This window comes from Podarcis gaigeae (genome assembly GCF_964106915.1).
Source record: "Podarcis gaigeae genome assembly, chromosome: 1".
In the NCBI taxonomy this organism is placed as follows: Eukaryota; Metazoa; Chordata; class Lepidosauria; order Squamata; family Lacertidae; genus Podarcis; species Podarcis gaigeae.
The window spans coordinates 123,243,248-123,268,242 of NC_139678.1; the positions used below are offsets into that span (position 1 = coordinate 123,243,248).

Here is a 24,995-nt window from a genome sequence, read left to right on the forward strand (position 1 = left end):
AATACCCTCAAAACAAATTCTCATGCAAATAAACTCCATTATAAGAGCGTGGAAGTCGGTACAAATCATGCTGCTGTCAGCAGCAACTACCCTAAAATCAATATTGCTTGAGCCAATCGATATTTATCTTTATTATGGCCAAATATATCCCAAAATAAAGCAAGGGAAACATGCAAAGAAAATGGGTATCTGATTTTTGCCAGCTTCTCAATCCATGCATCAATTAGATTGGAAGAGCGGTTCTGTATCTGCTCGTTTTAGCCAGAGCATCTGAACATGATGATGTAATCCTGAGATTGGTGTGCAAAAGCTCTAAGAGGCAGCTTGAAAGCTTAAGTACACCACACAAGAAATGACTGTTTACTAATGTTCAACAAGGTGCACAAAAACTACGTGACCTACTTGCACTAGATTCTGAAGAATCTAGCTATGGAAGCATTCAGTGATGTCCTGCAATTGGTATAGCTCTAATTGTAATTTTTTAAATTTGATTTTAGTACGGTTGTACCTCAGTTTACAAACTTATTCCATTCCGGAAGTCTGTTCTTAGAACAAAACTGTTCTTAAACCAAGTTGTGTTTTCCCTAATGAGGCCTCCCACCGCTGGTGCCCTTCCACCGTTCGGATTCCATTCTTAGACCGAGGTAAAGTTCTCAAACCAAATCATTCTTAAACTGGACTGTACTTAAAACCGAGGTACCACTGTATTGATTTTTCATATTGTTGTCATTGCAGATATTAATATATCTTGAAGCAACTGGGTGCATAAAAACTGGCCATTAATCAATCAATCAGTTTATTGTGGTCCACCAGCAGACCCCTTTTGGAATGAAATATTGTCCAGACCCATTGGATATTATTCAAAACTTTACTTGCAGAACTTTCTTCAAAACAGAACAAAAGCATCAAAGATACATCCAAATAATTCCATACAATAGCTTCTGCTGTCCAGCACAGGCTCAGCATCTTAGAAATAAACGTACTTCCAAACAGATCTATAATCTCTCTCTCTCCTTACAGCCTCCATTTTTCCTGGAGCTGTGTCACTCCCTTCAGGAGAGTCATTTACACATCCTTATTCCCACAGAGCCTGGGAACAAAGATTTAACCACCACCCTTCCAGGAAGGTAAATTTGCAATTCAATAGCTCTTATGCTCTTATGCAATCCAAGGTTAAACACTCGCCTGTTAGCTACTAGAGAATAACAACAGTTAATCATCAACCCATCTAGGAGCTCAGGGAGCCCTTTCTGCTGTTCTTTAGCTTCAATGGAATATTCTGGTTAAAACCCTTCAGTGATACACATAGGCGTTCTCAATTTCAGTCTCAGTTGAACAATTATACAGTTGTGATCCACCCTGGGATCTTATGATGAGTAAGAAATTCAGGAAATAATAAAATAACTTTCACCCAAGAGTGCACCCAAGAGTGTTTCCATATTCCCTGTACTGTTTGTGTCAAAAGATGTTAATATTCTTCAATTATGGGTGATGGGATCTCTCTTCATTTTTAACAGTACGTTGCAAGCATGTGCTTATCTGGGGTGGGGTGGGGGTTGTGTGGCGTGTCTGTGTGCTTTTCGAAAACAAAGTGGATTACTGCAGGGCCTTTTTTCAGCCAGAACTCGCCAGAATTCTGTTGTGGCACCTCTCAAGTGGGCGCCATTGCTATTCTAAGAGAACGAGGGAAGTGTTCGTGGTGAGTTCTGGCACCCGTTTTCCTAGAAAGCTAGTACTGGATGGTTGGCTGATATGCCATATTTCACTCCTTTATGGGTATTAGGTATCTTGTAGTGGCTGGTACTTGCTCCCCACTCCTGCCATAAAAACAAAGGGCAGAGTTTGCATGCTTGGTGAACTCAGCAAAATACCGCTACATTATTATATAACTCCCTGTGTTTAAGAGAGCCTTTCTTTGCATGCTTGGGAAAGTACCCATAAAGGATAATATGATAATGCACATCAAATATTAATGTGCATTGACACCTAATCTTCTGTGTACATCAGGGCATTACAGCATGAACGAACATGAGTAGGCGCTTTGGACTGGATTGTTTGGGGGCGGGGAGAAACCTTTCATCATCCCCCCCTTTGTCTGCCTGCGCGCAAAATATACGGAAATAAAGTATCCTCCCACACATATCCCCATCAGCTTATACATTTCACTGAAGTCATGCCCTAGTAGTAAAATGACTGGTGCCTTGATGACGGCCTATTTAGCCGCAATAAAAAGCCGATTGGCTTAATGTGCAGTCAAAAAAGGGGTGACATTTATTGCTTCAGTTTTATGATGCCGTGAACCGAGTGAGTTTTTGAGCCTTACAGTGCCTTCAGGGGGCACGGGGATCACCAGCAATGCATCTTATTTATACCGTTTCCAATTTCCAACTAGCATTTTAGCAATAAATAGATTGTGTTGGTATTGAGTTTCATGTAAGTATGTTTAAGAAAGCAAGAGCACGATTTTGTAGGTCAGAAATCTGGGCGCGGGCGAGACGGATCAGTAGAGATGTTAACTCTCTGCTTAGCCTCTCTTCTTCCCAGCTGCTGCAAATAGCCAATTCGCATCTACATACCCTTTGCCTTGTCCTTCTGTGCCTCCTGCCAATCTAAATGTTGTACAATGCTCGGATATCACTAACAACCACAATGCCATTCACAAATATAAAGAAACTAGCTCAGGGGGCACTGGCAAAGTCGGCAAGCTGTATTAAGGACCTTCTTCCCCTTTCACCTGTTGTGGCAGTAAGGGGGGGAATGAGGAGGTCCTCTCTGCTCCACCTTCCACCTCTCAGGTCACTGCTGGTACTCAGGAGAGCCGGTGTGGTGTAGTGGTTAAGAGCGATAGACTCGTAATCTGGTGAACCGGGTTCGCTTCCCCGCTCCTCCACATGCAGCTGCTGGGTGACCTTGGGCTAGTCACACTTCTTTGAAGTCTCTCAGCCCCACTCACCTCACAGAGTGTTTGTTGTGGGGGAGGAAGGGAAGGGAGAATTTTAGTCACTTTGAGACTCCTTCAGGTAGTGATAAAGTGGGATATCAAATCCAAACTCCTCCTCCTCCTCCTCTTCTTCTTCTTCTTCTTCTTCAGGAAGCAAGGTAAATAAGGAAAGAACAGGGTTTGCCTTCAGTGCACTTAGCAATGTGTCACTCTTTCCAATTTATGCATAGCTCTCCCTTGTATTTTGGTCACGTTGAATTCTTATCATTATCATTATTATTATTATCATCATCATCATTATGCCCTGCTCATCTGGCTGGGCTGCCCCAATCACTCTGGGCAGCTTCCAATAGATAAATAATAATAAAATATTGAACATTAAAAACTTCCCGATACTGGGCTGCCTTCAGATGTCATCTAAAAGTTGTGTAGTTCTTTATCTCCTTGACATCTGATGGGAGAGCGCCACGACTGAGAAGGCCCTCTGTCTGGTTCCCTATAACTTCACTTCTCTCAGTGAGGGAACCGCCAAAAGGCTCTCAGAGCTGGATCTCAGTGTCCAGGCTGAACGACAGGGGTGGTGTTTGTATTGGGCCCCCAATGAAATCACTTAACGCCTTAACAACCTTAAACCCCTATGTATCTCACATAGGTTCATACACAAGCAATTCCAGATTGTGAGTCTGAGCTTTGTGAGGCATATTTTAAAATTCTCCTTTGCTATTTGGAATCCCAAAATTCTCTCATACCTGTGGTGATAGATAGATGATAGATGATAGATAGATAGATGATAGATAGATAGATAGATAGATAGATATAGATAGATATAGATAGATAGTTATAGATATAGATAGATATAGATTAGATATATATATAGAGAGAGAGAGAGAGATGATAGATAGATAGATAGATAGATAGATAGATAGATAGATAGATGATAGATAGATAGATGATAGATAGATAGATAGATAGATAGATGATAGATAGATAGATAGATAGATAGATAGATAGATAGATGATAGATAGATAGATAGATAGATAGATAGATAGATAGATATAGATAGATGATAGATAGACTAGATAGATGATAGATATAGATAGATATAGATAGATAGATAGATAGATAGATAGATAGATAGATAGATGATAGATGATAGATAGATAGATAGATAGATAGATAGATAGATAGATAGATATAGATAGATGATAGGTAGAGATAGATAGATAGATGATAGATAGATAGATAGATAGATAGATGATGATAGATAGATAGATAGATAGATAGATAGATAGATAGATAGATAGATATAGATAGATAGATAGATGATAGATAGATAGATGATAGATAGATAGATATAGATGATAGATAGATAGATAGATAGATAGATAGATAGATAGATGATAGATAGATAGATGATAGATGATAGATGATAGATGATAGATAGATAGATAGATAGATAGATAGATAGATAGATATAGATAGATGATAGATAGATATAGATAGATAGATAGATAGATAGATAGATAGATAGATAGATATAGATAGATAGATGATAGATAGATAGATAGATGATAGATGATAGATGATAGATAGATAGATAGATGATAGATAGATAGATAGATAGATAGATGATAGATAGATAGATAGATAGATAGATAGATAGATAGATAGATATAGATGATAGATAGATAGATAGATAGATAGATAGATAGATAGATGATAGATAGATAGATAGATAGATAGATAGATAGATAGATAGAGATAGATAGATAGATAGATAGATAGATAGATAGATAGATGATAGATAGATAGATAGATGATAGATAGATAGATGATAGATAGATGATAGATATAGATAGATAGATAGATAGATAGATAGATAGATAGATAGATATAGATAGATAGATAGATAAATAGATAGATATAGATAGGTGATAGATAAAAAGAAAAGAAAATATATGAGGTACTCTTCTTATTTATGAGGCATGGAGATACATTTCAACCTGGGAAGGTAGCCCATCTAGGAGAAGGAATACTCTGATCATAAACCTCCGCTGCCTTGCAGGATATCTTCAGGAGAAGAAAAAGCCAAGGAGTAAACCCTACAAAAATCCAGGGTGAAGTTCCTAAGATAGTTGGATGGCGCCTCCTTCCAGCAACTCCTGCAGCCAAGCTGGTGCCAAATGTATTGCTCTTCTTTCCTTTGGACCACGTCAGGGAGGCCAAGAAAGGACACAAGACCTCCATACACACTGCTCAAGCACGCACCCCGGGGAGGTCACTTTGGTGCTGCTAATGTGGTGGTTTGACTTCACAGTCCATTGTCTCTTGAGACAGACAGAGGCCCAAAGAATTATTATAACCCTGGGGCACCCAGCATGGATAGATAGATGTTGAACTGCAGATGTTGAACTGCAACTTTCATCAGGTGGAGGGGCAAGGCAGCAGAGAGCTTGATGTGGGTACAGTGTGTTGTTACACATACCGTTTTTTCCCCTCTATAAGACACACCAGACCACAAGACGCACCTAGTTTTGGGAGGAGGAAAACAAGAAAAAAATATTCTGAATCTCAGAAGCCAGAACAGCAAGAGGGATGGCTGCGCAGTGAAAGCAGCAATCCCTCTTGCTGTTCTGGCTTCTGGGATAGCTGCGCAGCCTGCATTTACTCCATAAGATGCACACACATTTCCCCTTACTTTTTAGGAGGGAAAAAGTGAGTCTTATAGAGTAAAAAAGACAGTATATGGCACCTCGACCTGCACTGCCTTCTTCTCCCTTCTGCTCTCCATAACTGGCAGTGATGCCAGCTTAAGTAGCACTGCCCCACCTAGGCCAGTGTCAGGCTGCCAGAATAGCCTTGCCAACTGGACAGCAAATCAGGAACAGGCACACGACTTGAAGGCAAAGAACTTTATTGCTTCACAATAAATATATATTTATATATTTGCCCAACAACATCACTTACGAGGTGTGTGTTTGTGCACACACAGCCTGAACTGTTGACTCTTTCTAGCTTCTCAACAATGTATTGCTGCATCTACTTAGCAGTGCTGGTGATTATGCCACTTTCCCCAGCTCTTTTTAAATTGAAGCCATTTTCAAAAGAAAAATGAGACACTTATTTTGCCCTTAAGGTGCTGTGGCATGCAAGTCAATGCAGCTTTGAGGTCTCCAGAGAGAGGCGCAACCTAGATGAAGGTTATATTATAATTGAACCGAAGAAAGGGTTAGAGTTGGGTGCAAAGTGAGAAAGGAATTGCGAGGAATTTTAATAAGAGATAAGGAAAGATGTGACAAACAGGGATCAATTGCTGTTGGCGTGCCTTGATGGGCTTTGTTTACCCTGATTCTACAGTTGCTTGAAACGCCTGCTCCGCAGCCTGGGGAAATCAGACCAAAATAAATGGGAAATATTCTCCAAAAATGCTTTTCGCAAGAAATAGAAGCCAGTGCTCTTCCTTGTCTACACGATAACAGGCTGGGTCTGAGCTGTGTGATGGTATCTGGTTTTGCTCAGCCCGTTTTAAGAAGTCTGCAAACAAATGTGAATGCTTGAAGATGCCTGGTTTGGAATCTCTCTATTCAGACTTGCAGAGGCTGTCCAGTGGGTGTCCCCCGCCCCATCCTTTTACCTGAGCTCGTGCTAAGGGGTGATGGCGAAGATTTGAATCTGTTTTCAAAATGTGTGCCCTACCATTGAAGTGGAAGAGCAGTGATTGAAACTCAAGGAGGCTGAATACCATAAGAGGCACAAGCAACCAAGTCACTTTCTTCTTATTGCAGACCATACTTCATGGGTTGTTGTTGTTGCTGTTGTGTGTTTTGCTTTGGCTTTGGAAGAGGGCATAGGCGCCGACTCCATGGGGCCTGAGGGGGCCCGAGCCCCCTCAAAAATTCATTTGGGGGGGCTCCGCCCCCCCAATAATTTAAGAAAATTATTAGTTATATTATGCTTTGTAAAATCACAAAATTATGTTGGTATTTTTTATTTTCCTTGTTTGACGATAGTTACCTTTTAAAATACATTCAGTAATGAGTTAAAACCAAATAATTATTACGGTAGTAAAAGAGGCGGCGCGAGTAGTTTTGCTCGGTGCGTGCGACTGGCCCAGCCCCTCTTTCCTTTTCCTCTCTTCTGCTCTCCCGCCGGGCGCCTGAGGGAGACTTACTTAGCGGTTCTGAGGAGCCGCTGTTGTTTCGGCAGGGGGAAAACCGCCGCCCGCGAACCGCCGAGCTCCCTCTCTCCTTCCAGCCTCTCTCTCTCTCTCTCGCTATGGCCAAGGAGGAGAAGAAGCCCTTCAGCCAGTCTATGGCCGAGTGGCGGAGGTTCATCTACAACCCCAACAGCGGCGAGTTCCTGGGGCGAACAGCCAAGAGCTGGGGTGAGGAGGGCGAGCGAGCGAGCGAGCGCGCACGCGCGGGGAAGGGAGGGGAGGGGGCGGCCGGCACGAGGGGCGGTGGGAGGCACTTGCCTTGCCCACCACGCATCTCTCTCCTTCTCGGTCTCTCTCCCTCCCTCAGCTGGCAAGGGGGCCACGAGGCGGGCAGCAGCAGCAGCAACGGGCCGGGAGCGGCTCTTAGAAAACTTCCCGGGGCAGGACCCCGGTATGGGCCCCCCCAATATTTTTTATAAGTCGGTGCCCCTGGAAGGGGGATGTGAGAGAAGGCTTGTTGCCTTAATTCAAACAAACTAAAGTTCTTCATTTCTGCATCGCTGGGCATTCACCCAATACTGCCAGTCCCTCCTTCCTTGTTTGTCAACCACCACCACCACCCAATTTTGGTCAGCTCAAAACCCCCTGAGTTCACTGTTGAAAGGAAAAATTATGATGTCAGATTGTAGAAGGAAGGAAGATGGATGGAATATCAGCAGTTGTACAACTGGGACAGAAAGAAAGTATTGTGTATAGTGGTACCTCAGGTTACAGACACCTCAGGTTACAGACACTTTGGGTTACAGACTGCGCTAACCAAGTAGTATCTTGGGTTAAGAACTTTACCTCAGGATGAGAACAGAAATCACATGGCGGCAACAGCAGGAGGCCCCATTAGCTAAAGTGGTACTCAGGTTAAGAACAGTTTGAGATTAAGAACAGACCTCCAGAATGAATTAAGTTCTTAACCCGAGGTACCACTGTACAGAATCCGGCCCTGTTCACACCATATGGTTGAAGCAGTATGATACTCCTTTAAACAGCCACAGTGTCTCCACCATGGGCGTAATCAGGGGGGAGGGGGCAGCTGCCCCCATCAAATAAATAAATAAATAAAAACACTTAACTAACTGACCAATTTCATCATAGATAGTTCAGTTCTGCCCCCCCCCCCCCAACAAAAGTCCTTTCTCCCCGCCAACATAAATCCTGGCTATGCCCATGGTCTCCATCCCCCCCCAAAAAAAGTATTCTGTGAAATATAGTTTATTAAGGGTGCTAAGAGTTGTTAGGGGACCCGTATTCCCTCCTACATAAATACAATTTCCAGAGTGGTTAATGATCAGTCCCTCTTCCCAAGGAATCCAAGGAATTGTAGATCTCTGAGCGGGATAGGGGTCTCCGGACAACTCTCAGGACATTTAACAAACTAACAAGCAGCTAGAAATGTTTGTAGAAGGAAGGAAGGAAGGAAGGAAGGAAGGAAGGAAGGAAGGAAGGAAGGAAGGAAGGAAAGCCCTCAGAGCATCTCATACAAATTAAGATGGAACCACGCTCCCAAAAGGTTTGTAGACACACAACCTAATCCACACACCTGTATTCTTATCTGAGCAGGATCCGTCAGATAGAGTTCTGATGTCAGATAGAGTTCACTGCCATTGCAAGTTGCACAAAAATTCTCCCCCATCCCTAGATGTCCACACACACACACACACACACACACACACACAAATATATACCGGCAGAGGCTGTGCAGCGCAGCACAGCAACCATCAAGCTGGTATGAAAGAAAATGACAGCAGATGTAGGGAAAATAAGATGATTAAACCCAGCAGCGGTGCCGTTGTGTGTGAGCCCCTACGTACCCAGGGCAATGGGTAGCTAAGCGGGGGGGGGGGGGTCTCCTTGTTTGTTATGCAAGTGCTCACCTGTTCCTTCCAGCATATATTCCTAGAATAAGTTTCCATTTATATTTCGGCCATCAAGGCAGGCTTCCTGCTAGTAGGTTTGCAAATCCGGCTATTGATATTTATGGAAGTGCATTTATAATCCCAAGCACACACTGTCTTGGAAGTCCGAGGCACTGAATTCAAAGGGGCTACCAGGTAAATGTAGGTCCCTTAAGACCAAGGAGCATTTTTATTTTATTTTAGTTTTGTTGCCTGCAAAGAGCCGAGGACCGCTGACAGCTGCCTGGTCCTTATTCCTACCCTTGGCTCTTCACCGCAGCCTCACTCTGTTGTCTCACACTTGGTATGCAAGGCAGGGTAGCAGTAAGTACCTTCTCCATGTTAGTGCATTATAGCTTGACATACGTCCAGTAACCAGCATTTTCATCTATGGTGATCCTTAATAATAATAATAATAAATATACCAATTATTCAGGGTTTCTTTACGTTACGAGGTTTTTGGAGTCCTCCAAATCATTTTCATTAAGCGCTGTGTAATAATAAAACTGCTCTGTGCTGTGCCCAGATAATTCCTTGCATGGTCTGTGTGATTTCTAATTGTTTGAATAACAGCATGCGATTGAAATGCCATGCATAAGTACAGCTGCCCCCTCGGGGAAAAAGGCATTTCTCCTCTTGCTCTTCGCGAAGGCAAACATTTGAACAGGGGAAACAGGTAAAAACATCCCAGCAAAAATCAGACACACTTAATGCAGGGAGCAGGGACGTAGGGCAAAGTTAACAAAATATACAATTTAGAAAGCTAGATTAGATCTCTTGAAAAGGGAGCCTTTGAAGGGGTTGGTTTTTTCCCCTGTACCCTGTATTGACCAATATAACACCAGTCCTGAGAGACCTGCATTGGCTCCCAGTACATTTCTAAGCACAATTCAAAGTGTGGAGTTTCTCCATCCCCATCGTTCAGCCCGGACACTGAGGCCCAGCGTCGAGGGCCTTCTGGCAGTTCCCTCCCTGCGAGAAGTGAGGTTACAGGGAACCAGGCAGAGGGCCTTCTCGGTAGTGGTGCCCACTCTGTGGAACGCCCTCCCATCAGATTTCAAGGCAATAAGCAACTATTGTGTTTTTAATAGTGGGTTGGGAGCTGCCCAGAGTGGCTGGGGAAACTCAGCCAGATGGGCGGGGTATAAATAATATGTTGTTGTTGTTGTTAAAGTCCCATGACACTCAATGGGATGCACTTCTGAGTGGACCATCTTTTACCAAAGAGACCAATGAATTGCCCACTTATGGCTTTTCTGTACCTGCATGTGTGGCAGGGGTAGACAATGTGGTACCTTTGAGATGTTGTTTCCATCATCCCCAGCCGGCATGTCCAGTGTTGAGAGTTGGAATCCAACACCACCTGGACTCAAACAATATATGGAGGTGCACCATTTTGGGTACCCTGATGAATACTTTTTCACCTTAAGTGGTGTTTATAATCTCTCTTACTCATTCACATACACAGAGAGGGAGAGAGACCAAATTTGGAGTTACATTTGTTATTGATATTAGTTAGGTACCATCAGAACAAACCCAGTAGGTGCAGAACAGTTTCCATTTATCATAATACCTATAAATCTGGAGGACCAGGGTTGATCGCAACCCCTGCTGTAGGTGCTGTTGCTTGAATTTGGGACCTGTTTTGATGCCACTTCTAAGCTTTTAGATATCTTAGTTTTATTGTAAGCTGCTTTAAGCTTTGGAGAGGTGATGCAAAAGTGTTTTGGGTGCTCTGGTGATGTTTCCACATGATTAGAAAGACGTAGGAGTGTACAAGTTATCCCTGGGAGATAAGGAAAATCAATGGGTGGACAAGTCCCTATAATACTCCACTTGCTGTGTCACTCACTAATTTGTTTTCGCCTCACCAGAGCTATAGGATAACAGCCTTGCTTGTCATATACATAGAAACCATCCAGTCGTTTCTGATTAAGCCTCGATTATTGTATTGCTGAATCAAAGGACCAAGCATTAGTTCAAGAGGGCCGTTCAATTCAAAATTGTAAAGAAGAGCTCCATTTTATCATCTTAGGCAGGGCTGGTGATTATTCTGTGCTCCTACGCAATTATCTGTGAAATATAAATAGGGCAATCTCCCATTCTTTATTGCCAAACATCCACATTTTATATATATATATATATAAAAAAAATCATTTCATTTTTCTTTTTTAAGCACCCTTCATCAACAATGCCTTGCAGGGGCAATCTTCTGCAGCCATTCATGCTTTATAATGTGTCCGTCTCTCATTCTTCCTATTTTTTACACAGGCAAAAAACACTCTCAATAAATAATAAGGTATGATTTATGAAGTGGCGAGGAGGAGAACCAACAGACTGTGAAGTTAGCCCGTATGCTTTCATTCCTGAAGAGGAAGGTTCAAGCCACAGAAGGAGGCCATTGCCTTAAAATGCATTTTTACTCTCTTTGTTGCCATTGTTCAGTTTCTAGCTCTGAAGAGAAGTTCTTACAGTCCTTAAAGGCCATACATTTGATTCAGGCTACCAGAGCCAGCCCAAAACATTTTGCTGCCGAATGGCACTCCTTCTGTTCCACAAGCGTATACCCTCTAGCACTTTTCCGATGAAAATAGGGACATCCTGTTCAAGAATACGAATACAAATATGAATAAGAATAAGAATTCTATTATTTATACCCTGCCCATCTGACTGGGCTGCCCCACCCACTATGGGCACCTTCCAACATATATAAAAACATAATAAAACATTAAACCTTTAAAAAATCCCTATACAGGATTGCCTTCAGACGGCTCGGGGGTCGGATAACTCCATACCCTCCAACATGTCTCTAATGAAAATACAGGCATCCTACCATAGCCTCCAACATTTCTCCAATGAAAACAGGGAAATCCCAAGGAAAAGTGGGACATTCTGGGCTCAAATCAGAAACCAGGACAGCTTCTCTAAATCAGGGATGTCCCTGGAAAATAGGGACACTTGGAGGGTCTATAGCTATTTGCCATACAGTCCCCAGGGCAGGATGCATGAAGAATCCATCCAGCAGACTAAAACAACATATAAAACAAATTAAAACAGGGCTGCCTTCAAATGTCTTCTAAAGCAGTGTTTTTCAACCTTTTTTGGGCAAAGCACACTTGTTTCATGAAAAAAATCACGAGGCACACCACCATTAGAAAATGTTTAATATTTTTTTCTTTAATGGCAAACAAAAACATTGCGGACCGTTCTCTGCTCAGCGGGGATCTCTGAGCCAGCGGATGACAGCTCCGTCTCCGCACTGTGTGCGGAGAGGGAGATGTCAGAGCCCCACTGCTCTCTATGGGGAATCGGATGAGAGCAGACCGCCTGTCCACTCTCATCCGATCCCAGCCGATCTGATCCCCACCCAGGACGGATGGAAAATAGGGTGGACACAGTCTGGCGCCCGCCTAGTGGGCAAAAATGTGACATATTTTTTTAAAATCTTTCAAATTTTTCAGTTTTTCCCACGGCACACCAGGCAACATCTCGCGGCACATTAGTGTGCCGCGGAACAGTGGTTGAAAAACACTGTTCTAAAGGTTCCATCTCCTTGTATCTTCCTGGCTATGTCCAGGAAATTCCGGACGTATGGCAACCCCAACATAATATGACTTGCTGCATGCAGCAAACATGTAGATGTATAGAGTTGCCCTGAAATGGGTTGTAATGAGTAAAGTGCCATTGATTTCAGCAGAGCTGAAGCTGATGCAGGAGTTTAAGAAATGACATCTTAAGGCCCATACGCATGGCAGATGCTACAAAGCTGTTTGGAAATCTTGTGCATGGCATAAGGCAGGCGTCCCCAAACTCAGATGCTTTGGGACTACAATTCCCATCATCCCTGACCACTGGCCATGTTAGCTAGGGATGATTGGAGTTGTAGTCCCAAAACATCTGGAGGGCCGAGTTTGGGGGTGCCTGGCATAAGGCAAGGACGTTTCACTTGAAAGCCCATGGAAATGTGGCTTGTAAGGTTTAGGCTTTTCTCCCTGAAATCTAGTCCTTTATCTGTACATTTAGAAGCCCCCTTCTTCCATTATTTCACTCTTGAATGTGCAAATTGATATTATTGCTACTGCCTCTTTCTGTTCTTTAATTTGTTACCATTTATACCTTGTAATGAACCCCATAAATTATATGGCGGGCGCGCAACATGGCAAAGTTAATAATGCTGCTGATTTAGCATTTCTCGGCTTTTAATTTTTGCAGCCTTGCAGAGATTTTGGGTAACAAAGCCATACGCTTGTGTGCACAGGGAGCGAGAGCTGTGCTAAGTCTCAGGGAGGTTTTCTCAATGAACAACATCACAACAACAAGTGGACAAAAAGACAAGAGAATTGTTGTCTCCTGAGTTTTGCCACACTGGTCTGCTTGCACCCAGTGGTTGCTGGTGCATTATGGGAACACTGGTGTGTAGGCACGATTTCTATAAATGTTGGAGTGAGGAGATCTGCACATTCAACAGAGCATATGCAAAGCTCTGGGCCCTGTAGGAATCGGTGCAATTGTCAGTCATGCTCAACCATGCAAAGGAAGAGGACATCTGGTCGGTGCCTCCATTGTGACAAAACTTATGAAATCAAAATGCATAACTTTTACAAAAGCTGGCACTGTGGCCAAATTAAGCATGCAAATAGGTCCTGTGTTGTATAAATTATTAGGTCATTAATTTTCATTGAAGAACATGTGCATATTCCAAACCCCACAATGATCCTTTAAATTGCAAGATTGCAATGCTTCATCATTTCTCTGCTCATTATTCTCTTTGCTTCCTTCTTGGGGCAGAATGAGACACCAGGGGGCTGTCGTTCATGTGTCTGCTCTAATTCATATATAAAGCAGAAGATAGGAGAGTCTTCCACAGCAAAAGGGGTGAATGGGAGGGAAAGGGCACTGGACCTCAATGCAACTGCTTTTCTAGGCCAGTGGTAGCACAAGTGTTGGACTCCAACTCCCAATTTCCCAGACTTGTATGAGATGGTGGACCCCCAAAAAAACGTTTTCAAGGCACAGCACCCAAAATCTCTTGTTTTGGTTTGTCATATAAGATTGCTGCCTTGAAAAAGTACTTTGGGGGTGAGAATACAGCTCGAAATCACAAAAGATTTGTTGTTGTTTAGTCGTTTAGTCTTGTCCGACTCTTCATGATACCATGGACCAGAGAACGCCAGGCACTGCTGTCTTCTACTGCTTCTTGCAGTTTGGTCTAACTCATGCTGATAGCTTCGAGAACACTATCCAACCATCTCATCCTCTGTTGTCCCCTTCTCCTTGTGCCCTCCATCTTTCCCAACATCAGGGTCTTTTCCAGGGAGTCTTCTCTTCTCATGAGGTGGCCAAAGTACTGGAGCCTTAGCTTCAGGATTTGTCCTTCCAGTGAGCACTCGGGGCTGATTTCCTTCAGAATGGAGAGGTTTGATCTTCTTGCAGTCCATGGGACTCTCAAGAGTCTCTTCCAGCACCAGAATTCAAAAGCATCAATTCTTCGGTGATCAGCCTTCTTTATGGTCCAGCTCTCACTTTCATACATCACTACTGGGAAAACCATGGCTTTAACTATACAGACCTTTTTTTGGCAAGGTGATGTCTCTGCAGAGACATCACAAAAGATGTCAGTGTCCATTTTGGCTGCTGTCCTCTCACAAGAAAAAAAAGGGGTGTGCCATTCTTTCTGGGACAGTTGACAGGTATTGGTACTACTACCAAAGAGGTCCTCTCTCTGGGCAGCACTGACTGGAAAGTTCTTACACATCTGAGCTTCTGGTTGCTGTTGTGCTGAAGTCCTGCTTGAAGACCTCCCACAAGTATCTGGGTTGGCTACTGTGAGAATAGGATGCAGGCCTGCCTGGGCCTTTGCTTTGAACCAGCAGGATCCTTCTTCTGTTCTCTTAGATCACAGTTTTCCCAACTATTTTTGGACTCCAACTTCCATCACCCCTTGCTAGCAGGACCAGTGGTCAGGATAGTGAGAGTTCTAGCTAGAGACCCAAGTCTGGGAAACTGTATTTGATGCTACTTAACTCCTGTCAAGTTATCATTGCAAACCCTGTTTTACTGCATTTCTGCTTTACAGATACTGGAATGGGGCTATTATAGCTAGTTTTTTTATCTGAGTTTTACACTCGCCTTTTTTTCATCCTTCCAGGTGCGTTTGCAACATTGACTGTTCTCAGACCAACTTCAATCCTCTCTGTGCTTCCGATGGGAAATCTTATGATAATGCGTGCCAGATCAAAGAAGCGTCATGCCAGAAACAGGAGAAAATTGAAGTCATGTCTTTGGGTCGATGTCAAGGTAATGCTCCAAGCAAAATTCATTTCCAAGAGTGGTCCCTGTTCTTTTTTTATTTTCTTTCGTGTGAGTGAAAGAGAAAGAAAAGGCGGGGGGGATGGAAGCAAGAAACTGCTGTATTATTAGACACTTCTTACACACCCCATCTAAGAGATGGGGGTATATCTTTGTTGACCAGGACCACAATCCATTGTACAGTTCTGTGTGATTGAATTCTGCTCTTCTGTACTAAGAGCTCTCAGTGCTTTAGATTTCGACATCTTATCTCATCTGGTGGTTGTGATAACATTTACCATATTTTTCCATGTATAAGGCGACCCCTATTTTTGGGAAATTAAGGAAATGGGGGGAGATTGCCCAGAGTTCTTAAGGTTGGGGGGGTTGCCCACAACTGCTCACCCGCCTGACTGCGACTGCCAATTGCACGCCTTGCTGATGCCACCCATCGTCTGCCCACTCACCGACAGCAGCGGCCAATCACCCTCCCAATTGCCGCTGCAGCAGCCAATCACCAGCAGGCCTTGCTGCACCCGCCCAATCTCTGCTAACAATCTCCTGCTCGTGACTGCCACCAATCGCCTGTCCCCCCTCTACACTATCCGTGTATAAGACAACCCCCCAATTTTAAACATTTTTAATATATAAAAACATCTTCTTATACATGGAAAAATATGGTATTAGGGCAGCAGGGGCCCAGGTAAGCACCACCCCACACAATTGATCACACAGACCATTTAAATAGTGATGTCCATCAACATTGGGGGGGGGGTCTGCACCCCTGAAAAAAATTATTGAGGGGGACAAAGGGATGACTGTGCTCTCCTAGCTTCCAAACAGTCCGGTACTGTCCCTTACAAGGTGAGAGGTGCTTGGGGTGGGGTAGCATGGCAGAACCAACCTGATGCTCTTGCTATTACATGCCTGTAGAGCCCCAAGTTCCCTGTGCCTTTCCCTCCAGTAAGCACCAGCAACAAGCTGTGTTTGTAAGCTGGGAAAGCAGTAGTGCCCTCAACTATGCCATCACACTGGCTGCTTACTGGATGAGGCTGGTTGCTTTCTGAATGGCACCCATTGGGGTTTGTTTTTAATAACATCTTTATTGAAAATTCAAAAAAGTACATAATTATATGTGCACCAAACATGGTGAGACTTAAATAAAAGAGAACTAGAATGAGAAACAGAACCCATGTACAAGGGGAAATAAAGGGGGGAAGGGGAAAACCCAAAACTGTGTATTTTATAAAGTTGTTACTGTACTTCACCAGATCTTAACCTATTACAGCATTTGTAAGAACGGATTCCAGATATCATTGAATTTGTCCATGGCAAGTCTGCGTTTATATGCAAGTTGTTCATATGTTGCAAATTTTTATAAGTCTTCAATCCAATCGTAGAAGGGAGCTGCATTTTTATTTTTCCAGTTCATCCGTATCAGTCTTTTTGCTCTGGTAAGGGCATAGAGAGGCCACTCGTATAGTCCTTTTGTAAGGTCCCATGTGCTGGGCATATAGTTCAAGAGGATAATTTGCTCTGTAAATGCAAAGTTGTTTCGTACAGTTTTGTTGATAGCTTCAGTTACTTTCTGCCAAAAATCTTTCAATATAGGACAATGGGGGGAAATACATATGTTTTAGAGAAGCATTATCTCTCTTACATCTCCAACAGTTAGATACGTTAGATAGTCCTTTTTTAAACAACCAGAATGGGCTCCAGTATATTCTAAATACTGTTTATTACTGTATGAGCCTCAATTTATGGTCCATAAATTGTTAAAGCAGTTAAAACAGTTTCCCACTGTGCTGTCGGAATTGAGATCTCTACTTCTTTATGCACCCATTGGTACTGGCAAGATGGAAGAGAAGGAGCCCACTCCCTCTAGTTTTGTCCCCATCTTCCTCCCTGAAGAGTTAAAGGTAAAGGTAAAGGGACCCCTGACCATTAGGTCCAGTCGCAGACGACTCTGGGGTTGCGGCGCTCATCTCGCTTTATTAGCCGAGGGAGCCCACATACAGCTTCCGGGTCATGTGGCCAGCATGACTAAACCGCTTCTGGCGAACCAAAGCAGTGCACAGAAATGCTGTTTACCTTCCCACCGGAGCGGTACCTATTTATCTACTTGCACTTTGACATGCTTTCGAACTGCTAGGTTGGCAGGAGCGGGGACCAAGCAAAGAGAGCTCACCCCGTTGCGGGGATTCGAACCACCGACCTTCTGATACGCAAGCCCTAGGCTCTGTGGTTTAACCCACAGTGCCACCCGCATCCCCCTGAAGAGTTACGCAAGGATAATATAGAGATGGAGGAGGAGAAAACTGACAGCCAAGGTCAGCCCCAGGACTGGTTGTAAATAGTCAGGTCAAAGTCTCTTTGACACCCTCCCATCAGATGTCAAGGAAATAAGCAGCTATCTTATTTTTAAAAGACATCTGAAGGCAGCCCTGTTTAGGGAAGTTTTTAATATTTAATGCTGTATTGTTTTTGACATTCAATTGGGAGCCGCCCAGAGTGGCTGGGGAAACTCAGCCAGATGGGCGGGGTATAAATAAATTATTATTATTATTATTATTATTATTATTATTATTATTATTATTATTATTATTTGCAACCATCCTGGTCATTTCAACCAAAAGTGGTTGTAAATAAGAAGGCAGGCCTGTGGGGGCAGGCTGAGGTTGGAGGTGCAGTGCCCTCAGTCACTCCCCAACCACAGAACACAGAGATACTGTACATTTCCATGTATAAGACTAAGTTTTTTTCTTTAAAAATCATGCTAAAATGTGTCTTATACATGGGTAGTGCATAGGGTAGACGTTTGATTGGTTGCTGCCGCGGCTGTCAGCAGCTAATGCGCATGTTATTGGTTGCTATGTCAATGGGTGGTGTTGATTGGCTGACGCTCCGGCATTTGTGCGGGTGATTGGCAGCTTCTGCCGGCAATGGGACTTATACACGGGGGCGTCTTATAGACGGAAAAGTACGGTAGGTTACTCTGAGCACAGGATTTGGATTTTCTCAGTTTGTAGCTTGCATGGAGCATAAAATGAACACCTCTCTGCTCCTGGAAGCAAAAGAGCAGCTCCCTCATTTTTCAACCTGAGGCATTCCAGGTTTCAGTTGAGCTTACTTGAGGGAAAGCCCTGCTGAACTCATTGGCCCTTACTAGGTATGCAGTCATCTTCTGTACGTGCTACCTATACTGGAATCCACAGGCCCGCTGGGTTTCTGTTTCGTTTCATTCATAATCCCAGAGGCAGATGGTCCATTCTTGGAAGTGTGACAACTTGCCAGATGCCCTCTTAATTTAGGAAAACGTCCACTTGGGGTTTGGGCAAGGGCTTCATTTTATATATATATATATATATATATATATATATATGCAGGTTTTGGTGTCCTCGGGTGTCTTCCCGTGTAAAAGTTGGGGTGTCTAGGCGACGTTTCGACGAGGTCTCACTCGTCATCTTCAGGCTGGTGCTTTCGGCTTCTTGTTACTGGAACAGAGCGGGATCTCAATGTTTGAGTTCCTATAAATACTGTAGAGGGGGTGTGGTGTCTAGCCAGTAGCCAATCCATGGTGGCACCTCCGGATGCTGCACCCCCCTGCAATCCCTACACAGATCTGGCTGACACAAGCCACAAAACCACAGCTCGCCCCTATACACGAAGCCAAGCCAAAGCACAACTAAGTGCAATACAGCCATCTTCTCAGGAAAACTCTTCACAAAGTTCAAGAGGTCAAGACACAAAGACTTTAGCAACTAATCCACACCTAATGACCCACCTAAGTGGTACTCAGGATATCACTCAAGAAATCACTCAAGGTATCTCTCAAGTAATTAAGGAACAAAAGAAGAAAAGGCACACTAGCCTGGGAAATTCCTCTCTGCCCAGAACATTGGAGGCTAGACACCACACCCCCTCTACAGTATTTATAGGAACTCAAACATTGAGATCCCGCTCTGTTCCAGTAACAAGAAGCCGAAAGCACCAGCCTGAAGATGACGAGTGAGACCTCGTCGAAACGTCGCCTAGACACCCCAACTTTTACACGGGAAGACACCCGAGGACACCAAAACCTGCATTCCTGTACCCGTGAAAATCTACGAAAGCATATATATATATATATATATATATATATGTGTGTGTGTGTGTGTGTGTGTGTGTGTGTGTGTGTGCGCTTTTTTTATCCCAGTGATTTCTTCCACTGTATCAAAACTGCAGTGATTTTGTTCTGCCATTTTAAAAAAGTTAATTTCTTTTCAGTTCTGAAAAAAGAAACGAATGCAGGCACTAGGACAGGCAGCAGGAAGAGTCACAAAACAGGCCTTTTAACTATTTTCTAAAACTACCCCCCCCTTAACATCTCCCCTGAAGCTGAAGGTCATTACAGACACATAGATCCAGTCATATCTTCTACACCTACATATTAAAATGCTTAATTTTTTTTTGTTATCCCTTTATGTACTTCTTTTAATCCATTCTTCTTTAATGGATGTGATTGTTGAAAATGGCAGTGAATCTTCTTTTTTTAAAAGAAAAAAAGCCAGACCTATAACAGTATAAAATATATAATTTCACAATTATGTCATTGTATTGCTTTTGAAAAAGTATGTATTTGTTAAGGAGATATTTGACTTTACCCATTATTCTGCCTTTTGTTAAACAATCAGACAGATATCTGTGACCATGGAGACTACTCTTCAAGTGAATGGAAAAGTGAATAGGAGTATTTTCTTTGAGCAACCCTCAATACATATGTTTTTGAGCCAACCGAAGCATTCAGCAAGGCATGTGGTACGGACCTCATGCCTGTGGCATTATGCGCCGAATAAGCATCTGTGGTAAAAAAAAACCCATGTACATGACAGCTTCGCACATTCGGGGCGTGTTTAACCTCGAGCCACTTCAGCTAATTTATCTGAGGTGGTGCACACTTGTCAGGACTATACCAGTAGCTTTGCTGAAGCATTTGAACTGGATTTTCAAGGAAGTGTGGGGATAGTAAGGATAGTAGGAAAGGATATATTGGATAAGTATTATCCTTCCTTCACTCACGCTAGTGAAGTGATGTAGCAGAGCAAATTCCCCTCAATATAACTGGAAGCTAGTTTGCATATTCGTTTGAATCTCTTAAGGTAAATAGTAAAGGGACCCCTGACCATTAGGTCTAATCGTGACCGACTCTGGGGTTGCGGCGCTCATCTTGCTTATTGGCTGAGGAAGCCAGCGTACAGGTCATGTGGCCAGCATGACTAAGCCACTTCTGGCGAACCAGAGCAGCACACGGAAACACTGTTTACCTTCCCACCGGAGTGGTACCTATTTATCTACTTGAACTTTGACATGCTTTCAAACTGCTAGGTTGGCAGGAGCAGGAACCGAGCAACAGGAGCTCACTCCGTCGCGGGGATTTGAACTGCCGACCTTCTGATCGGCAAATCCCAGGCTCTGTGGTTTAACCCACAGTGCCACCCACGTCCCTTGAATCTCTTAGTTAAGATTATTTCCTGGAGTCCTCTTTAATCCCTCTTAAAAGAATAAAGACACAACAGTCTTTCTGAGTAAAGTAGCAAAAAGTTTGCTCACATTTCAGTTCACGATACGATCCCTGAAAGGCAGGCTTTACTTGGTAGTTACACAAAGAAACAGTGAGTTCATCTCCTAGGGAGACTGAACTCATGTGTTGCTGGCTGAGAGCTAGCGGACAGCAAATTTACATTAAAACAACAAAATGGCTGCAGGAGAGCAGCATGGCAGCAAGAGAACAGCAAGACAATAGAAAGACAAAACAGAATGAGAAAATGTCTGCATGACTCGGTCCTTTTAAGGAGTCAGCCACACCCATCTCCCAGGTCACATGCAGGGGGAGGAAGTCCACACCAATGGAACAGGAAGTTACACTGACTGGACATCCCCCTGCCTGTGCCCACTCTAGGGAAACAAGGAATGTGTAAAGGTGGTGTCTCCCCTTCGCATTAACACCCCGGCACAGTTGGCTGAATATTTACAGTTTTTATTACATATGTACAAGAAACAGCTACAGTTCAGGATTATGCATCCGAACCCGTTGAGTCAGATTTGGGGAGTGGCTTCCTTCGATTGCCCCGCCAACAAAGGAGACGGGGAAATCACGCAAGACGTCTTTGACCCTTACGTTTCATTTCCCTCTTTGTCTGTGCTGATTTGAAAGCTCCCTCCCTTCCAGAGTCTGAGCTCCGTTCCCGGGCCTCTGGGCAATGGAAGGGCTCTGCAACATCCCATAGCCCTTCCACCTCATGCCTAATCTCCGCCCACTCTTCCGTTTCCTCTGTCCCTGGGCGGTGGAAGGGCTCCACAGCATCCCCGATCCCCTGCTCCGCCTCTTCTGTCACTTTCTCCTCCAAATTCTCCCTGACAGAATGTTACATTTGACTGCACCAATGGATTACATCCCATAGGAAGCGGGCAAGAAGGGCATATGAACTATTCCTATGTTTGTTGGGATATTCTGTTCCACCTTAAGGAACAGGCATGATTGTTATGTGTCACATGTCTGTCCAGAGAAGCGGACACGGAGCAATGGATCCAAACTACAAGAAAGAAGATTCCACCTAAACATTAGGAAGAACTTCCTAACAGTAAGAGCTGTTCGACAGTGGAATTTGCTGCCAAGGAGTGTGGTGGAGTCTCCTTCTTTGGAGGTCTTTAAGCAGAGGCTTGACAACCATATGTCAGGAGTGCTCTGATGGTGTTTCCTGCTTGGCAGGGGGTTGGACTCGATGGCCCTTGTGGTCTCTTCCAACTCTATGATTCTATGATTCTATTCTATACACTCCAGCACAGGATGCTGGGAACTTCCGTTTGTGTATAGCTTTTGCCGCTTTGCTTTGGACAGAAAGGAGATCAGACACGTTTCCTTTGTCCTGATGTACGCTGAATAAACTGCTTGTAAATATGCTCACACAGCCTCTCCTGCCACTTCTGTTTACGCAGCGTTTACTCTGCTGAGTAGCGTGCCCTAGCTTCTGAAGCTCAGGTCGCAGGTTCATGCTGCACCAAGGACTGGAGTTTGCCCAGCACAACCGCCAGTGGGCTGAAGCCAGCTGGGGGCCTGCGAATTGCCCCCATTTCCTTTGTTTCTTGCCAACAATGTTAACATTCATTGGTAGACTAAAGTTAGCTTGTGGGAGCTCTGGGTTGTATCCAAGGAAGTCCAAGGAATTAATGCAAGGACTTTCATTTCCACCATGGAACTTCCACTCCATCTCCTCTCTGTTCGTGTGTGTGACCCATATCCCCCTAATCCGCTCCAAAGGCTTGTGGGGGGAACCCCAACTGATTGTTTTTCTGGGGGGTGGAGGTTCAGGGAAGAGAAGGAGGAGGCATTCTGTTCCACAAGCAGAAGTCCTTAGGAGAACAGGCCAACTTTGTTGGGTACGGCCTGGTGCCGTGATTTAAAACTACAAGACAACACTTTACCAGAGCAGGAGATACCCGAGCAGAACGTAGCAAAACAGAACACATGTTTTGTCTTTCAGATAACACAACCACCACTACAAAGTCAGAAGATGGACATTACGCAAGAACGGATTATGCAGGTAAGCGTTAACCCTATGCTACCCTAGGAAGAAAGAGTTTATTTTATTTGCTGGAGGGACACATTTCCTTTGGCTATATTTGTGAAATTGAAACCATAGGTGGTTGCATCTTTAGTTCACTATCTATATCTCTACATCTCTATATCTATTTTCTTGGTGATGAAGGGTTATCCTAAGGAGGATTCCAAGCTTCAGTCAAGGAATTGGTCGCTGATTATATGCATTTGTACACACTTTCCCCTCATACAGTGGTACCTTGGGTTACATACACTTCAAGTGACATACGCTTCAGGTTACAGACTCCGCTAACCCAGAAATATTACCTCAAGTTAAGAACTTTGCTTCAAGATGAGAACAGAAATCGTGCTCTGGCGGCGCGGCAGCAGCAGGAGGCCCCATTAGCTAAAGTGGTTCTTCAGGTTAAGAACAGTTTCAGGTTAAGAACGGACCTCCGGAACGAATTAAGTACATAACCAGAGGTACCACTGTATATGCAATTTTGCATACATTATTAGGTTGGAGAACTTCATTGCAAAATTCAGAGCAGTGCAACTATCAGTCCACATATTGTTTCACAAAGTGGAATTTAGGAAGATTTCCCTTCAAGTGAATACAAACTGAATCATATTTCTCTCTGTGTGTCCTTATGCTGCCCGCAGACCTCTTTGGCTCTTCCTAACCGAGTAGCTATCGCTGAGAGAGCTCAGAAATGTCCCAGTGGCTTTTAAACCTGGACCTTACACAATACTGACCAGCTTTGAACTTGTTTATTTGGTGATGACGATGCGTGATGGCTGATATGTCACTGAGATGGAGTGTATTCTCCATTCGCAAATATGCTGGAAAAATTATGTGATATTCCATCGGTGAATAATAGCCTTAGTTCATTCAAAATGTGAGTTATCTCAGGTTTCAGGTTAAAAGTTTCCTTCCGTCACATTCCCCAAAATACATGCACTTATTGAGTTTGCAATGCTTTAATTAATTCCATGCAATTTAAGTGCCCCAATTAATCAGTTAAAAGCCAGAATAATCAAAGATTAAAAAATCATTAATCAGTTGACAGCGCTGCTTTTAAATCTGACACCTCCTTTCATCTTAACAAGGAAACTCCCCCAAACATTGCTGCCATTTTTCTTACCGCCTGCTTCATATACATTTGTGTTAATCATGGCAGCATCCACAGTGCTTCAAGTTCACTCAATAAAAAAAGAAAAGAAGAGACCAGCATGTCATGAAGTTGAAACCAATAATTTCTTATAGCTCTTTTCTGGCTGTTTGAGTCTTCAGACCGAGCAGAAATACGCATTACAACATTTGCCTTTGGATGCAAAGTTAATGAGATATTTTAGAACAGATTGTGGTGTGGTTTGTGGGGTGTGTTTTTTAAAAAAAAATGATAAATGGCTTTAATTTGTCTAGAAACTCCAGTAAAATATAGCCCCAGTTCAAGCTTAATATAGCATTTTTTGAAATATTACATATAATATGTAAATGTTATTTAAGGTCTTATCGACTGTTGTCTTTTCGGGCGGAGAGCTGTGTCTTCATTTCATTTCAGATCTGCTGTACCAGAAGGACTAATTTGCAAGGAGTCTTAAGTGCTTGTGCAAATTGTCACAGCTTGACTTTAGCGCTGAGAATAGGAATACTTGGAGTGTTATCATTTAAAAACATGGCAAGGGATGTATAATTGCTTCTGCTTGTGGTTTCCTTTGTGTTGGGGAAATGGAGTTTTGTGAAGGCAAGACCCCGTTAGCTTCAGAGGAGATGTTGAAGCCAAACACTTGGCTTCTGCCGTTGGCGTGCCAGACAATGGAAAGATGAAGTGTGTCTTATGTTTTTGGCATGTGCCGAGGTTCACTTATTAAGATTTTGCTGGCCCTGTGAGACAGCAAGGTGTTCGCCATCTATCTGTGATGTGCGGTGCGAATAACAATAGGCTATGTTTGTGTGTGTGTATAATGCACAGGGTACAGCTTTTACGGAATAACCTTCACTGGGAAACTTAAGAATCTATGTTAAAAACAGCCAAACGCTTTGCAAATTATTTATTAGGTAACAATAATACCAAGGTTCA

The 24,995-nt window shown here is 43.4% G+C and overlaps 1 protein-coding gene across 1 annotated transcript in view; it reads left to right on the forward strand.

Annotated features, from left to right (window-relative positions):
• TMEFF2 (transmembrane protein with EGF like and two follistatin like domains 2) overlaps positions 1-24,995 on the forward strand; it is a 236,368-nt gene that overhangs the window by 161,105 nt on the left and 50,268 nt on the right. Inside the window, exons 6-7 of the mRNA XM_083712929.1 lie at positions 15,196-15,344; positions 22,856-22,915. Of these exons, the coding sequence (XP_083569055.1) occupies positions 15,196-15,344; positions 22,856-22,915 (209 nt within the window). The remainder of the gene's footprint in view (positions 1-15,195; positions 15,345-22,855; positions 22,916-24,995) is intronic.